We start from the raw sequence: 18,142 nt of genomic DNA, 5'->3' as shown, positions 1-18,142 counted from the left end.
TATATATATACATACATAAAATTTGTTATTGCTGCTGAGCCTATTCTCAAGGCTTTGAGAAAGGGCAGAATGTTGTCTGGGGTGAGGTGACTGATTTGGGTTTGGTTGACTCTCAATTACCAGAGCACACATGAAAATAGTTGAAAACATCTTCCTGGCTCACACTATGTTGAAGGAAGAAAAAAAAAAGAGGGTACGCAATCTCTCTTTGTCTTGGTCATCCCTCTGGGTTATGCCTAGTGAAGAAGTGGAAGTCAAACCTCATGAATTAATAGAGTTCTGCTTACAGAAGAAAAAATGTAAATGCACTCTCCAAAGAGTCTCTGCCAACATAAAGTGGGTTTGTAATCCTGGCCTTTGAAACGGTGGTAGTTATTCAGTAAGAGAAAAGCTGTTGTGAGCCTGCCCTACCATATTAGAGCAAAGTACTTTGTCACTGGCTCCCTAAAAGTTCCAGTTTCTGCATGACAAAGATATAAAACAACTTGCAGGACAATTAAAGAATAGTTTGTCCTTACCATATTATTACCAGCCATTCTTCCACATTTCGATATTCGCGTTCAAATTGCTACCACCCCCATCAATATAATTGTAATCGGTCACAGTTTGCATTGTCTCTGGGTGCCTTTTCCAAGTTAAATACAAAGAAGGAAAAATAGGGCAAAGAAAAAAGCCACGCTTTGGATAAAGAGCCTCGCCACCAGCCTGCTTTCACACATAGACTGCACACTTTGCTGCTAACATTACATTTTAGCAGCCCCAAGGGGTGCAGGAACAATGACCCCTCTCATTACCATAGTGACAATGGCTGGTGGAAGATTGCAACGTATCTTTTTCTTCTCCCCAATGAACCTCAGCCAATAACGCTAAGAACCTGCCAGCAAGTGGAGTGCATTGGAGCTTGCTTGGTCACCACAGAGCTCAGCAGTTGTGTTCTGATGGAAAGCAGCCATGCGGGCCGGCCTCACTCTGCCGGCAGCAGTACCCTGAGCTACCAGATTAACTTCTGAGCGGGTCACGCTGCTGTTTTTTAGCAATCTCAAAGTATCATAGAAACATTCAGGATGGAAAAGACCTCCAACATCCCCAAGTCCAACTCCAACCCATCCTCACTGTGTCCCTCAGTGCCACATCTCCACGGTTCTTGAACAAGGACGGTGACCCCATCACACCCTGGGCAGCTGTGCCACTGCATCACTGCTCTTCCTGAGAAGGAATGCTTCCTAATATCCAACCTGAACCTCCCCTGGCACAGCGTGAGGCCATCACCTTTTGTCCTATCACTGTTATCCAGGAGAAAAGACCAAGTCATCGCAATCTCCTGTCAAGGAGCTGCAGAGAGCAGTGAGGGCTCCCCTGAGCCTCCTCTTCTCCACACTGACCCACCCCAGCTCCCTCAGCAGCTCCCATCAGACGTGTGCTCCAGAGCCCTCCCAGCTCTGTTCCCCTCCCTGAACACACTCCAAGGCCTCAATGTCCTGGTAGTGGAGGGCCTTACACTGAACACAGCACCTGAGGTGTGGCCTCACAGAGTATAGAGGATGCCACTGGCCTCCTGTGCCACCTGGGCACGCTTCTGACTCACATTTAGCCAGCTTTTGGCCAACATCCCCAGCTCCATTCCCTCCTCACAGCCTTCCAGCCACTCTGCCCCAAGCCTGTAGCACTGCCTGGGGTTGCTGTGGCCACAGTGCAGAACCCGGCACTTGGTCTTGTTGAACTTCATCCCGCTGCTCTGAGCCCATCAATGCAGCCTGCCCAGCTCTCTCTGTAAGGCCATCTATGCACCATCACCTTCAAACCTGCCTCCCACTAGAGACTCGCCCGGTTCTACTGAAGGCATAAACCTTTATTATTTTTGTCTATAGCCTCTTCACACAGAGCCAAACTGGCTTCTCACTCTGGTTTTACACCAGTTTGAAGAAGAAGTGCTCACTGAGCTTGTATTTAAAACTTAAAGGCCGATGTTGGCGCAGTGGCAGCACAGAGGGGCTCTACCCCTGCACTGCCCCGTGCTCAGCTCCGGCTCTGCAACCCGGGCAGCTTCTCCCCATCGCACGGGTTTCGCTGCGCTCTCCCTCCCCTTTTCCCGCGCTGTGGTGCCGCCCTGCAGCGCGCCTTGCGCGGCTCCTCCGCCCCGCCCTCCCGGCTGTACCAAGTCCTTTGGGGGAACGATGATGCAGAACGAGTGCTCGAGGCCTTGCTGCGTTGCTTTACCATTTCGACGGCATCCTTTCATTCTCTATCCGTATATAACTAACGACGGCTCCCAGGAGGCTGTTTGGAGGGAGAAGAGAGAAATCATGACGAATCGCTCCCTCCCCCCCTCAATTGGCGCCGCAGTGGTGCGTTCCACCCGAAACCGGAAGCGGCCGCACATGGGCGCGGGGAGCGGTAGCGATGTGGCCGCTGCGGCCGCTGCCGGGGCTGTGGGTGCTGCTGTTGCGGCCGTGTATGCGGGCACCCTGCCGCCCGGCCTGCCCGGCGGGGACGCGGGTAACGTACCCAGCACCCACCGCGGGGCAGGGACCGGGGCCGGGGGGCTGCGCTTGGGTCGGACCGGGGGTTGGCTTTGGGGTGGTGGCACCGGGGGGAGGTCCGAGCTGTGGGGTTGTTGTAGGGACGTTTGCCCTATCGAGGCTGGTGCATCGCAGGCGTCCTATAGGATGCTCTGTTGGGACTGTTGCATTGTTGCCCCGCAGTAGTGCCTCTTGCCGTATAGAGGCCATGCGTCGCAGGCATCCTGTAGGATCTTGTGTATCGCAGTTATCCTAAAAGGGTCCTTGGTCTCAGGCTGGAAGAGACCTTAAAGATCACTTAGTTCCATGCTGCATGGGGGCTGATCATCCTATAGAAGTGCTGTAGTGTATTGCAGTTATCCAGAAGGATTGCTCACCTGATAGGGGCTGGTATGTTACTGCCATCCCATAGGATGCTCATCCTATAGAGGCAGTTGCACTGCTGTCACCCCATAGGGATACTCATCCTATAGAGGCAGTTGCACTGCTGTCACCCCATAGGGATGCTCATCCTGTAGAGGCAGTTGCACTGCTGTCACTCCATAGGGATGTTCATCCTATAGAGGCAGTTGCACTGCTGTCACCCCATAGGGATGCTCATCCTGTAGAGGCAGTTGCACTGCTGTCACCCCATAGGGATGCTCATCCTATAGAGGCAGTTGCACTGCTGTCACCCCATAGGGATGCTCATCCTATAGAGGCTGTTGCACTTCTGTCACCCCATAAAGATGTTCATCCTATGGGGGCTGTTCTTTACAGTCCCCTGTTATAATATAGTGCTGCTAACTCACAGGGCTTGGGGCCTTGCAGCCATCCTATAGGGGTTCATCTCTGGGACTCAGCACATCATAGCCACCTCTTGGGCTTCATCAGCTCCATGGGATTCAGTTGCCCTGCAGTGCTCAGAAATCTCTGCCTTTGCCCTTCTTGGAATGCAGCTGTCTGACAGTTTGTGTCTTGCTTTACTGACCTGAGCAGTAGGAAGAAAGTTCCCCTGCTGGCTTCTGCAGTTGTGAATTTAGTGTCATTTTGTGTAAAAAAAACTAACAAAAAAACCAAAAACAACAACAACAACAAAAAACAAAAAAACCTACCCAGTTTCTGTATGTGTTTGTGGTTGTGATTGGGATGTTTTAGGTAGTTTGATGTTTTGGTCATAGAACAAGAATACTGATGTGCTTTCCTTCTGTTGTATGGCAAAGAAGAGTTGAATGAGTGTTAAACTATAGCCAAACTCTGCTCTCAGATCCATACAGTACAATTAAAAAAAAAAAAATGGGGTATTCAAGTGAGGGCTTTTGGGTTTGCAGATTGTGGGGTTTTATGTTTTCACAGCTCGTACATTCAGATGGGTCTGATTGCACTTTTATTCATCTCCCTGCACTCCTGTGTGAGATCGGAGGGACTCTGTTGTGCTGTGAGCTACAAAGTGATAAAAGAATTTATTTCTAAATGCTTTCTTGCATCCTACAGTCCACAGGTGAAGTGTGTGAGGCTAGCTCTGCTTCTGCTCCAAAGCTTTTAGAAGGGTTTAGCTCCACTTCATATACAGTGATCAATAAGTATGCAGCTACTGTTGTTTTTCCACGGAAGCACTCCCTCATGGGAGATGAACACGTGTTGAAGCATGCAGTGCCTTCACTTGGAGCTGTTAGCTCTGATCTAAACCCCTCCAGCATGGGTTTTAGTTGTGCCTGAGCTTGTGTTTCGCCTCGGGATGTGGGTAACCAGTGCAGATCCACAGAGCAGTGCAGGCCAGACCCACCCTTCCCTCCCCATCACCTTCCTTCCCTTCTTCCCCTATTTTTTTCTGTTGTCTTCCAAACCTGCTGCTTGGATTGAATGCATTCACCAGAGCTGAACATTCACCAGACCTTAAAGATCACTTAGTTCCATGCTGCATGGGGGCTGATCATCCTATAGGAGTGCCGTAGTGTACTGCAGTTATCCAGAAGGATTGCTCACCTGATAGGGGCTGGTATGTTACTGCCATCCCATAGGATCTCATCCTATAGAGGCAGTTGCACTGCTGTCACCCCATAGGGATGCTCATCCAATCACTAGGATTGGGAAAGACCACTAAGATCATCTTGTCCAACCATCAGAGGTGGCCTCATCCCAGCTGCTTTTTTGGGCTTTTTCCTGCCAGCAGCCACACCACCATATGGTAATATGGCTTTTTGGGGTTGTTCCCTACATTTCTCATGGAGAACAGCCTGCTGCACCCCTGACTGTAGTCTCTGGGAGCTCTGTGTGGTGTTGCTGAACTCCATGGGCTCACGCCTGTGCCATCAAAATTACTGAAGCTACTTGTGTGGGTAAAGAGGTGCTTAAGGATTTGCTGTATCTGCTTTCAGGCAGGGAGCCTATCCTTATTCTTTTTAAGTGATCCGTATATTTTTAATTGTTCCTGAAGCTTGCAGTAATCCTGGAGTGTAAAAGGCAATAGATATTTTCATTGGCAGCTTTCTTGCGTTACAATAAAGAAACAAGAGAATGAGTTTTAGAGCTCATTGGGATACATCCACAGATGTTAAAACTGCTTAAAAAGGGATCAAATAAACTCAAGTAAAAAAATAAAATTAAAAAAAAAAAGAAGTTTCATTCTGATGTTTCAGACAGTGGTTCCAATCCTTGCTGGAGATGTCAGTTTTCAGGCATTGCCTGACTGCTTTTAGTGGGGTTGGGACCTTTGCTGGGTTTGTGGCTGTGCTGCGTTGGATTTGCTTCTATGCATGGTGCAAACTGACATCACCACAACGCATGGGAGCTCAGTGAGTGCAGTTTTGGGTTGGATACGAGGAAATACTTCTCAAAAAGAGTGGTGGGTGACTGTCAGCCTGTCCACCATACCCACTGCCCGTGTCCCTCAGTGCCACGTCTCCACAGTTCTTAACACCTCCAGGGATGGTGATCCCACTGCTCCCAGGGCAGCTGTGCCACTGCATCACTTCTCTTTTGGAGAAGTTTATCCTACAGCACCCTTCATTTTGCATTTCTGCCATCCAACGCTGGGATGAAGCCTTAAACTTGACACTTCCAAGACAGCAGTAAGATGAGATTCTGTTTCCAAAAACAGCAATTTGAGGAGGGGGAGAGGAAAATTTCTCTTGGGCATAGCTGGGATAGCAAATATTGCATGATGATTCAGTGAAATAGCATAGAAATGGTATAGAATCACATGGAAATGATATAGGGAGAGCCCTGCCCATAGCAGGGGGTTGGTGTGGATAATCTCTACAGCCTCTTCCAACCTAAGCCTATGCTATTTCATAGAATCATGTAGAAATAATATCTTATAGAAACGTCACATAGAAATATCATAGAATTGCATACAGTTATCATAGAATCACATCGAAAATCACAGAATCAATGCCTCAAGTGCTGTAATGTTTAATTTTGTTGCCTCGTTGGTGAGCCCACCGAGCTTGAATGTGCTCATGTGCACAGGCTGGATTTAATGCACGCAATTCATCAGCACTGCAGCTCCAAGTGCTCTAAAAATGCCAAGGATTCTCTGCTGCTGTGCTAACGCGGGTGGTTCTGTGACAGTCATTCATCCCAGCATCGAGTACAAATGTAATGCAAAATCTTGGTGCTGTTGTGTAACAGGAGCAGCCGCTGAGCGCATAACCCTGACAGGTAAAGGGGTTGCTTGCAAAGCTGCAGGGATTGCTTTAGCACTGAGGTTGCAGATTTGCAAGCAGAGTGATTGCGTTTAACCCCCTTTAAATCACGAGCCATGTGTTCTGCTGTTTGTTTGCTTATTGCTGTGGCTGTTTTTTTTTTTTAATGAGAAGCACCCAATTTGTTAAGAGGCAGCACAACGTAAGCGCTGAGAGTCGTCGAATCAATGGGTTTAAAATTAAAAATACACCGATGCATGCAGATGTCTGCAACTGGGATGTCTGAGGCCGTGCTGTAACCGAGCACACCTATGCTTTCCCTTATCTGTTCATAAAAGTCGTGCGGAAACATACAAAAGATATTTTGTGCCATGACATCAGAGGGAGAAAATATTCTTAGAAAATTTCATGCTGTTAAATCTCTACAGATTTACAGTTTTATCCAGTCAAATTAATGCAAAACCCCAATGCAAGCATTTGGATTTTGAAAACTTTGGAGGAGTGTCATTTCCTAATAGTAATTATTGGTTTTACATTATTTTTTCACAGGGGAGCTGATCACAGCCGCATATGAGCTTGGAGTAAGTATTAGTTTTATTGTTTAATCAATGCTCTCATTAACAGTTTTAGGAATTAAGGAAGTTTAATTAAGCATGGAGTAAAGTAGATTAATTTATTTTCAAACCACAGTTTTTACTAACTTATAAGTACAGCACGCGACAATTTACTTCAAGTTTTAAATCCAATTAAACTAAATTATAAAGCAAAGGCTTTACTGTATATACAGTAGCTGGCTTATTATCAACCCAAATTTTGTATAAGCTGGGGAGAATAAAATAAATCGGGTTAACAATTTTAATAAGTTTTATTATTTAATAAACTTTATTATGGTGCATGATCCCTTTAGGCAAGACCTTAGGACTGTCAGCGCGGTGGTAATCCGATAGCAGTGTGGTCTTTCAACTTGCTACCCAATAAAATAGTTGAGAATCTGCTTTTAAAAAAAGAAAAAGAACAACAACAACAAAAAAACCCAGCCTTTTGAATGACCCTAATATACTGTGAACCCAAACAACAAGCAGTTTAAGGCGCGATAATGCGACGTGTCACCTCTTTTCTCCGCCGCTCATTAACGCGGGTGACGCCTGCCGCCAAATCCACTAAGGGGGAAATATTTGCGGAGTGAAAAATTGGCACCAAACCTAAAAGAATTCAGCAGGGGAAAAAAAAAAAACAGCTGGGATGCCAGGGTACCGGGATGCTGGGGCATTGGGATGCCGGGGTACCGGGATACCTGGGTACCGGGATGCTGGGACGCGGTGCTGGGATCGGGATGCCGCAGTCCTCTTGCTGAGCCCATCCCTCTGTCTGCAGGTCGCCCACCCGCCCGGTTACCCGCTGTTCACGCTGCTGGCTGGGCTGGCCATGAGGCTGCTGCCCAGCGGGGCCGCTGCGGGCCGTGTCAACCTGCTGTGTGCTGTGCTGGGAGCTGCGGCAGCCGCGCTGCTCTTCTACACCGTGCTCAGGTACGGGGCTGAGCCCCCCCGACCGGCAGCTCCTGGCTGGGATTAGTTCCTCGGGTGAAAGGAGCAGTGGTTTAATCTGAATTTGACCTTCTTTCTTGCACAAAAGCTTGCTCTCTCTGTATTATTATTTTTTTTTAAATAGTAATAGTAATGATAAGAAAAAGTATGCCCTTTCCCTTGACAAAGAGGTGACAGGCTGTTGGGGCTCATTATCGCAAATCAGCAAGCGCTCTAACTAAGCAGAACTAATGAAGTTTGTCATTCTTGGAAGATGCAGATGGTCTGTTTGAATTAACAAGATGAGCTTCACCTGTGGCTAAAGCAAGAGCTGGGTTTAATCAGAGCTCCCAGCAGAGGCAGGTACCCGTGTCCCTTAGCCACGGCATCGTCCCTGCATCCCACACCCTGCCCATGGGAGGTGTGCAGTCCTGGGATGCGCTCACCCCGACCGTCTTTGATGTGCGAGTTCTCCCTGCACTTAACCTCTGCATGACCCAGATTGGAGAGGATTACCGCAACCCCGACAAACAATTTCTAATGTTCTTTGACGGGGAAAATAGGGCACGTTTCTAGGCTGCGGATGGCAGTGAAATCTGAAATGGTATCAGGGCTGGGGATGCAGTCCTCAAGCACCCTGTTTTGTCCTTTGATTTTTTTGAGAAAAGCTGTTTTCTAACCCAGCTCACAGCGCCCTGCCACTCCCGGGAAGCCTCAGAATAAAAGCAGGAATAAATGGGACCGGATCCTATGCAGCTCTAAAACATGGGTGGGAGCAAGAACTGTCCGTGCCTCTGTCCGGGTGCTGTGCTGTGTATTATGGAGTAGGATTGATTTTAGTGTTGGATCAGATGTGTGATTGAGTGAGTGCCTTTTTAGGTAGCATCCTGCATCTTAATGTGTGTTTGCTGAGGGGTTGCCCTCCCGTGTGAGCCCATTTTCCAATTACATTAAGAAATCCTGCGTGGAACTGCTCAATATTTCAGACTACGGAATCACAGAATATCCTAAGTTAGAAGGGAGCCGTAAGGATCACCAAGTCTGAATTCTTTAAGCATTGAATTCTACTTTTTATATTTTTAATTACAGTTGTTGCAATTATTGTAGAGATCTGGCCTGCTTTACAGTTCTAACTCAAATATGGCTGTTCCCCACTTTTGTGTGTATGAAGAGATGCTGTCATTGCTTCAGAGAAGCTGGAATACAAAGGGGGAACGATGAACGAAGTTTAGAAATCTCCTTTCTTCTTCTAGAGGTTTTAATTTTGTTGTTGTTGTTTAATTGGGACTGGAAGGGGTTGCATCTGTCAAACGTGAAACTCACATCGAGGAGCGGAAAACCTGGAAGTGGGAGATGGTGGAAACTATCAGAGCTTGCAGAAAATTATTTCACAGATGTAAGGCAGTGAGTGACAGAATCAATTATTCAGCCTTGTGGTGATTGATTTTTGTAAGGTGCTGTGGGTCACTTTTATTTACAAATTACAATGTCGTGGTTTTCCCTGTAAGCACCTTAAAATCGATTATTATTTTTTTAAGGTAAAAAAAAAAGTTCTTTCTCTCTTGCCACCTGCTTACACCAAACAGAAGTCTTTCCGAAAGCGTTTGCTTGGCACCGTCTGCTCCAAAGCCTCCGATATCTGCGTGTTTTGTTTTGAACTGGGATTGTGCGTCTTCACAAAAGCTTTAAACCAGGCTATCAAATCCTGCTGCATTTTTGTGTTTTAATTAAAATTGAGCTGACGGGGTGACCCCTGAAAGCCCTTCGGTACCAGAGGAAAAGCGAGCGGCCGCTCCTTCTGCCGTGCGTGCACTGGGGACGTTAATATGAAAATATGTAGATGTTAGGAATACAAATAATTGATGAAGTACACATCCTTGGGGAGCAGCACGGTTCAAGTGGCAAATCTCTCTCGTCAAACAATAGACACCCTTCAGAAAGGAGGAAGCCATCTCTATGGTAATGGGGCTCACAGTGCCCTATTGATTGAGTGGAAGAAGACATTATACAATGTCACTTGGGCTGTTACAATTTCATTTGTCGTCTGACCTGAACTTAACCTCTAAAACCTTTCTTTTCTCCCCGCGAACCCGCCAGCCTGGCGTGGTGCAGTTTGCCATCGCGCGGGGCGGGGAGGTGATCGCTCTGCATTTCCCAGCCTCTGCCTACAGTACATCTATTCCTTTTAGATCGCCCTCTCCTTTTTGTCGGAGAGGCATTTCCCGACTTCATCCACTGCCGGGTTGGGGTAATTTCTTTTCCTGCTTAACGCAAGGGTTACGGTTTGGCATTATTTAGGGCGCCGCGGTGCGCGTGGGATTAGGACCAAACCGTGCTCAGTCCGTTCATAATTTAACCAGATTTCTCCTCTCCCAGGTGCTCGCTGGCGGGATGCTCTGCAGGGCGATAGGAAGCAGCTCAGCCTTCTGATTGATTCACTGCTGAACGCAGAGCTGTGCTTCTCCCAACAAAGTTGCGTCGGACCGCGCGGGTGCAAAAAGCCCTTTTGTCAGTAATCCAGACTATCGCTGAATGAGCGTTTTGCTCCTTTGAATTACTTATCAAATATGTTTTTCCCCTCCGCGCAGTCTTAAGGAATCGCTTGTAATTATCGTAAAATGGCATTTACAAAGAGTTTTCTTCGACTGCTTGTAACTGATGCAAATAATTCATCTTTGCTTTGAAAGACGGGGGAGCAGCATTATGTTTTTAGGACGCGGCGAGTGCGACTCTACGATTGTTTCCTTAAACAAATATTTATTTGTTTTACTGTGGGAGGCAAAGCATAGCAAGTTGACAAAGTAAACCAATTATGTTCTTATAATATGATTGCCAAAGTGTAATTTTCTGCACAGATGATGCGTTCTTTGCATTCTCTGTTATGAATAGAAATAGTGCGCCTTTCGTTGCTCTAAGTGCATTTTTCCTACCTTCCATAGCGTGGCTGTTTTGCTCTGTGCAGACATACAAAGCTGAATTATTGCAGGTGCAGTCGCAGAGTAGAAGGTGTCCTTTCCACAGGACTTCTTGCAATCATGTTGCACATGAGCATTTGAAAAGGAGAAAAATGTTGCACTGAGCTGAGCAGCTTACTTCTCTTCGGCTGGTGTTCTGCGTATTGCATCAGATTTGGGGCTTTTATTTATACATATTAGGAGAATGTTATACCTATACACACACACACACCACGCACGTGTATATACATATATATATGGACTTTTATGCACATAAGAAAAAAGTATATATGGACTTCTATTTATACATATAGGAATATATATGTACATACATATGTATGTATATAAATAGACATATGTATCCCCCACCACTCTGCCAGGCAACAAGCTGTGGCTATGCATGAAGACTGGAGCCCGTTGTTTTCCCCATGTTGACAGTGAAGACTGGTGGTGATGTGCACACGGTATGGTAGAAGTGTTCTAAACTTGTTGTTCTAGCCCCTTTGAGATTCCTTGCTCCAGTGATGTTCCTGTGGTGTGTGGGACAAGGTGTGTGGGAGGATGTGGCCCTTTTCAGAGGATGCTCTTGGGTAAAGGGAGGAAAAACAGAGTGTGGAAGCTCCCCAAAATTATCATGAGCTCAAAAAATATGCTTACTGCATGTATTGAGTGGAGAGATGCATCTTTTGGGTGTGCGAAGTGATGGGATTCCCAGCAGCCTGACCCTTATTTTGGGCAGGGTATAAGAGCATCCTCATGCTTCAGGCTTCAACTGCTTTAGGAAGGGGATTGTGGAGGGGGATTTGGATGCAGAGTGAGGGAGAAGAGCATGCTCTGGCAGCCTTTCGCTGCCCCATTGACTGTAGGCATGATAAAAAGAAAACACCAAGCTTCACAGAGCGAGAAATCATCTGTTAGGGCACATTTAGATATTCCAGATTACAGATTATTTTAGATTATTGCCATTGTAGCCAAATACAGGTTCCAAAGCACACGTAACAAGGACTAAGTATTAGGGCAAAGAGAAGAATGGAAAATACTTCAGTGTTGATTTGCTTTTAGGAGTCTACCTGCTGTGACCTCTGACTAATTGATCATATATATATATTTTTTCCCTGTGTAGCCATAATAAAGCGGCATTGAGTTCGCTGTGAAGATGTGAACAAATCTGTTCATTTGCATTCGGCTCTGATGTACGCACATTAGGCTGAAATAACTGCTTCGTTTGGAAGGGGGGAAGAGAAAGCAGGGCAAAAACTCTTTTTTTTTTCCTTTTTTTTTTTTAAAGACTGAAGAGTCTTTTCTGACAGCTAGTCAGAGTTAGAATTAGTTCAAGGAAATGTTAATAATGCACTGCCTGGCTTAATCCCTTTGATATCACCAGGTATCCTCCTGTTCATGGGTTAATTGCTTTAAAAGCGGAGGCAATATTCTGAGCGGTGGGCCGCTTCACCTTTTCACAGCTGTTACCATTGAGTGACAACTAAATCCCATGTGTAAGATGAGGAAGAGCTCAATCTCCAATTGGGAGAAAATTTATGTAAACCGCAATCCCTTCAGAATGTGCGGAAGTCACAGACTTTCTTGATTTACTCTGCTTTTCCCAGAAAGCTCTATTGTTCACTTCCCTAAGTCCCATCAACCCTTTGTAGCAGAATATCACAGCGGCAGCAGATAGCTTGAAATATATAAATGCTATCATAGCTCTGATTAATAGCGGCGCTTATGAGTCAAGTCTGATAACAGAGCAGCTCTCCACTCAATTTCAGATACCGCTAATGGAATCTGTCTCCTGCAATTGTAATGTGAGAAGGCCTAATTTGCCATGGAGCTTGGAGCTGTCACCAGCCGGGGATTGCGGGGTCAGATGGGAGCTGCCAGGTTTGTGCCCCGCAGCTTGTATCTCGCGCTTTGAATAGCACAGCCCCCTGCCTGCCAGGGAGCTGATAGCCCGCCGGGGGGTTTATGCCACCCCGCACAATAGCGGAGGGCTGCATGGGCTGACTTGGTAATTGTGAAGCCAGCTCCAGTTATTTTATTATTTTTTTTTTAATTTTTTTTTTATTTTGTCTTCTACTTGCGCAGCTACCGCGGCTAGCATAATTTCTAATAAGGGTTTAACAAATAGTCAGATTAGGAAAAGTTCTAGCAAATTACCAAAAAAAAAAAAAAAACTTAATAAACATTCAAATTGCTAAAGCCGGTTCCTACCGAGAGTTTTTTCTTTTTTCTCTTTTTTTTTTGGCTGCTGGAAGCAGACACCATTTATTATGAGCGCCCGGGATCAAGCGTACCTATTTTCTAAGGATTTTTGAGTTTGTGAATCAAGCCTAACTAATGCTCCCTTTCTGCTTACAAAGACACAGGGAGAGAAGTTCCCTCCTGGCTTGGGTGGCTGGAAGTGCAGTTTTTACTCAACTTATTAGAAAGTTGCAAGCACAGCAGGGCAGTTCCTAGAGCAGCACAGCTCTAATGGGTTTTATTGGTCTGTCGGGAGCTGCTCAGCCCCGTGAGCTGCCCTGGGATGGCTTGGTGTGGTAGCATTCAATTGCCAAACTCCTTGAGAAGAGGCTGCTGCTCCCCTGCCCTGCCTTTGGTTGGGTACCTCTTACGTGTGCTGGTGGTGTTCGAGGCCGCATGTTGATCTTGGGGACTTGGGGTCATCCTGCAGGAGCTCAGTGTGACCCTACGGAGCTGCAGTGGTGGTGGCTTCACCGCAAGCCTCCCATCCCATAGGGCCTGTGTAAAAGGATGTGGGCAGGACCACCTCCCTTAGCCGAAATTCTTCCTGCATCTTTACTTCCCAGCCAGTCCTGACAGTCCCTTTTCATTTGTGGTGCTCCTGCCTTTTTGCATGCTTTTTATTATTATCATCTCTTCATGGCTGTGAAGACTCCCATCAGGATGGGCGAACCGAGCTGGGTTCCGCGCTGCCTCCTCCTCCAGTGCCTGGATTGGAGGCTGCAGGCACAGCTCAAGTGGCTCTTGAGCGTGAGGTCCTTAAGGAAGAATAAAATCTGGGTTGCTATTCCCTGTAGTACCTGTGCCGCCTCTTCAGGGCTGAGAGCAGGACAAACCGGCTTTTGTCTGCTGAGTGTTTGTGACAGGCAGATCCAGAGGGTCTGGCGTTTCGGGGGATGATTATCGACACTTCGGTCCTAAATACGTTTGATTTTTATTTGTTTTCTCCTTAAAAAGTAGTTCTTCTGATTAGAATGGACATTTAGAATAAAGCTGGTGGGGCTTGGCTGTTGAATCTTCTCAGTCCCGTTCTTCTTTAGCTTCCCTTTAGCAGGGAGAAAAGAAAATGGAGAAAAATCCATTCGGTGATGGAGATGGTTAAAAGCAAGAGAGTTGTTCCTTATACCGAGAGTGTTTGAAAAGAAAAATTGAAACAGATCTGCTACCCTCTAAAGTTTTGGAGGAAACAGAAGGCAGAAATAATCAGCTTATTTTAGTAGATAGGTGTTTCCAGTGTTTAATACATTAGCTTCAAATATAAAGTGTGGTTTGATTAGCTGACTTTTCTTAAGAAGCCACTGCTCTGAAGATTGCATTTAACTAAAACATTCCAGTTAAGTTTCAATTCCCATACCCATATAGCTTTACCCAAATCGTTTAATAACTTCTTGCAAATGACTAAATACAAAGTTTCAGGCATTAATTTTTAAATAAATAGCAGCTAAGTAGTTTGCTAACTGAGTATAGGTAGAACCTACACTCTTGGCTTAGGGAAAGTTTTACCAAACTTAGGACAGAGGCTGAATGTTGAATTACATGTTGACACGTCATAGAGATTACCCGCAGATGAAAAGCTGAAACCTTGCAAAGACACATTAAAACATCTAATCTGAGTTCTCCTTGCTGTTCTAACTCCTAATAAAAACCTGCAGCCTCAATACTCCTGGCTAAAAGTAGTCTGTATTGCCCGTGTCCTTGGATTTGAAGCCCAGGCACACATTCTAATGTTCTTGTTTCTGAAAACTAAATATTTTTTTTCTTTTATGTTTAGGGCTGCCAAGGGAAAATACTTCTCACAAATGACTGTGTGAATTCTTCTTTGCTGACTGTTTCTGTCCCTCACAGCATGTTATCAGGTGATGGGAGTTTCTGCCCATGTTCACAAGGTTCCAGTTAGTAGGCTGGTTGTTTCTGAGCTTTTGCTGTTGTTACAGGATATCTCCTTCATCTCTTATATTCACCTTGTTCCACACCATACTCTGACTTAGTCATTAGAATACCATCTGTGCCTGCCTTTAAAGGAGTTGTTGCCTGCAACATGTTGTCACCAACAGCATCTTCACTTGTAGATTGCAGTCCTGCTTTGCAAATCCTTTCATCCTCTTAGTTTCATGCTTCATGAAACTTAGTTTCATGCTTTCATGCTTCTTAGTTTCGTGACCTCCAGTCCAGTCCCCATCCTTTTGCTCTTCCAGTTCTTCCTTTCTTTATTTTATTCTTATCTTCGTGCCTCTCCCACTACCAGGTATGTAGGAATCCTCATGTGGATCACGTTAGCTCAGCCACAAGGCAAGTTTCATTGCATTTGGGGCCAGCATTGTGTGGCATAGCTGTGTGGGATTCATTTCTGCTGCTGCTGCTTTGCTCTGTCACCTGTTGTGTTGAGTAGAGCTGCTTGGTGTGTTATTTTCTGCCAGTTAGGTCTTGTCTGGAAATACCTGATTTTATCCACTTCTCAAAGTGTTTCCTTCTGAATCATCAGTTGTAAATGAATCACAGAATCCTAGAATGGCCTGGGTTGCAAAGGAGCACAATGCTCATCCAGTTCCAACCCCCTGCTATGTGCAGGTCACCAACCAGCAGCCCAGGCTGCCCAGAGCCACATCCAGCCTGGCCTTGAATGCCTGCAGGGATGGGGCATCCACAGCCTCCTTGGGCAACCTGTTCCAGTGCCTCACCACCCTCTGGCTGAAAAACTTCCTCCTAATATCCAACCTGAACATCCCCTGTCTCAGTTTAACACCATTCCCCCTTGTCCTATCACCATCCTTTCTCGTAAACAGCCGTTCCATCATTCCCATTGTTGATAACAGAATCTGGAAAAAGCTCTTGGTCTCCATTGTGCATTTCCCAAAGCTGCTCTTGTGATATTCTTAGGCAGTTGAGCGCACGCCCATACGGTTTTGTCTTTTTGATTTTTCTAAAGCACCTGGTGCACTTGTAGGAGCTTAGTGCTCCATACACACATGTTCTCACAGAGAGAACTTAGCAGGAAGCTTTTCCTGAGAGTTTCAGTGGAAATGAAAGATGAAGTCAGCTCTTCTTCCTAAAAGCCTATGGATTGCACAGTGCTGGATTCTGAACCTGCAGTTCTTGGGGGCTGGACGATGAGCAGGGGTGTCCCCTGCCCACAAAGCTGGGATAAGGCTTTAAGCTTTGAGTTGAGTAACTTTTGCATAAGCCTGGTTTCATAAAACTTGAAGCGTAGGTTTGAGACTTTTTATCAGGGGATGGGAGGTCTTTAATCTCATTTGAACTCTACTAAGATGCTCAAGTCTTTTCTAGGAAAAACGAAGAAAACTGGTAAATGATTGAGAAGATTGCCTCAAATTCTGCTTCTCTTTCCCACAGTGTTTGAGAAAGTTGTTTTTATCTTTTGTGCTGTATTTCCCTACAAGAATTTCAAGTGGATTTACAACCCTATTTCTTTATAAGTTTTTGCTGGTTAAGGGAAAGGAAAATCTGTCATGTTAGGCTGGCTTGGTAGAAAGATCAATGGAGCAGCGCTGATGCCTGTTTTTGTGCTGAATGCCCAAACCTGTGTAGAATTGTGTGAAGTTCACACCCTGGAAGTGTCTTGCAATATCCTGCAGTTGCAGATCTTTACAAAGAAGATAAATGAGTTCTATTTTGCAGTTGTCTTTGGGTCAGCCACAGGCCATCCAGCATGTCCCATGTTAGGAGGAGAAATGAAGATCAGGTATTTCCAATTCCTTATGCTTATCCTCTTCTCCCCATGGATGCTACCTCTCATTTTTAATGGTTTACAGCTTCCAGTTTTAACTGCATGAGTTCTCTGACATCTACAGCAATGTATCAGCTTTTCAGCCTGCTGGAAGACCTTAGTTTGTTTTGGGAAAGTGGAAGAAATTTATGATGAAGGAGAGGAGCCCTTATTAGAGAGTGCTTTCCCAGAATCCCTCTTGTCCCTATTTACAAGGGCTGTAGGTTTTGTTTCTCGTTTCCATTTATCTCAGTTATGTTCTCTGAGAAACTCCAAGCTGCTCTTACATGGATACCCAGTTCCTGATGGGCAGAATGAACCATGTGGGGACATTGCTGTGGTTGCACTAAGAGATACGGTCAGTGCTCAGGTATTGATGATTCAGCTTGATGAAGAGGTTGACTAGCCTATGCTACTTTTGTTTTAAACCTGCCAGGAATATTATATTATATCTAAATGGAAATATGCACACCTGGGGTGGGATTAGAAAAATACCAGTCTGTATAGAGCCTGTGATTTTCCAGAGAGCAGCTTTAACCGTAGTCACAGCTATTAGTCCTTGGATGAGACAACCTCTGGGCTCCCCAAGCTACCTGCAGCATCCAGCTCATTTGGGAACAAGAGCAAAAGTCCATCTAGCTGGAGATGGCACCCACTGTCTCCTCTCCCACTCTCCAGTGGGTGCCTCTCCATCCCAGGGCCATGGGTGCTGCAATCCCCACCCAACCCTGAGACAATCCAACCTGCCTTAGGGAAGCTCTGCTAATGCTGTCCATCACGAATAGCTCTAATCCACTCTTTATGCAGGGCCTCAATGAACTTAAGGCTGCATCACTGCTCATGTGTCCTCCAGCACAGAGCATCCCGTTAGAGGCATGACTCTCTGGCTCAGCGTACCATGACCTGCTGTGTCATTGCTCATCAAGGTTTTGGAACTGAATTGAATACTGGGAGTTTTTGTGGTGTTTGTGGAGAAAAGCCAGCTTGGCTCGCCAGCCGTTCACTATTTGGTGCCTTGCAAATACATGGGATGGCTAAGGTGTGCTCTTCCTAATTGCAATTCTCTGCAAAGAAATTATTAGGGACATATTAACCATATAATGTTTTGGAAGGATGCTGGGTGGCAGTCATAATTTCTGCTGCTACAGTAGTTTAAAAAATAAAAAAAAAAGGACAATAAAGTAGGCTTTTTTTGTTGTTGTTGGAAAAGAAGATTTCATGTTATCTGTGTTTGCAGGCTTTCTGGCTCATATGCTGGAGGAATCCTTGCTGCGGGGGTGTTTTCATTTTCTCGTCTAACATGGCAGTGGTCCATCACGGCGGAGGTTTTTAGCTTAAACAATCTGTTTGTGGGGCTGCTTATGGCTCTTACCGTGCATTTTGAGGAGGCATCCACTGCAAAAGAGAGATCAAAGGTAAAACATCTCAAGCAAAGTGAATAGTTTTTATTTTTATTATTTTTTTCAATTAGTTATGATGAGTCTGTTTAATTTCCTATCCATTTAGTCCTGATTCAGTTTTGTTAAGCAAGGGAGGGCAGATTTTGGGGCTGGGT

At 45.6% G+C, this 18,142-nt stretch overlaps 1 protein-coding gene across 2 annotated transcripts in view; it reads left to right on the top strand.

The window, feature by feature from the left end:
* Positions 1 to 2,159: 2,159 nt before the first annotated feature.
* The window catches only part of TMEM260 (transmembrane protein 260), a 29,890-nt gene continuing 13,907 nt past the window's right edge, over positions 2,160 to 18,142 (top strand). For both annotated transcript variants that reach the window (XM_010712102.2, XM_010712101.2), the window contains exons 1-4: positions 2,160 to 2,496; positions 6,695 to 6,726; positions 7,520 to 7,671; positions 17,825 to 18,002. In XM_010712102.2, the coding sequence (XP_010710404.2) occupies positions 2,175 to 2,496; positions 6,695 to 6,726; positions 7,520 to 7,671; positions 17,825 to 18,002 (684 nt within the window). In that variant the 5' untranslated portion in view covers positions 2,160 to 2,174. The remainder of the gene's footprint in view (positions 2,497 to 6,694; positions 6,727 to 7,519; positions 7,672 to 17,824; positions 18,003 to 18,142) is intronic.

This window comes from Meleagris gallopavo, chromosome 5 (genome assembly GCF_000146605.3).
Source record: "Meleagris gallopavo isolate NT-WF06-2002-E0010 breed Aviagen turkey brand Nicholas breeding stock chromosome 5, Turkey_5.1, whole genome shotgun sequence".
In the NCBI taxonomy this organism is placed as follows: domain Eukaryota; kingdom Metazoa; phylum Chordata; class Aves; order Galliformes; family Phasianidae; genus Meleagris; species Meleagris gallopavo.
Note: the sequence above shows the minus strand (reverse complement) of the source record. Positions and strands in the feature narration are given on the sequence as shown.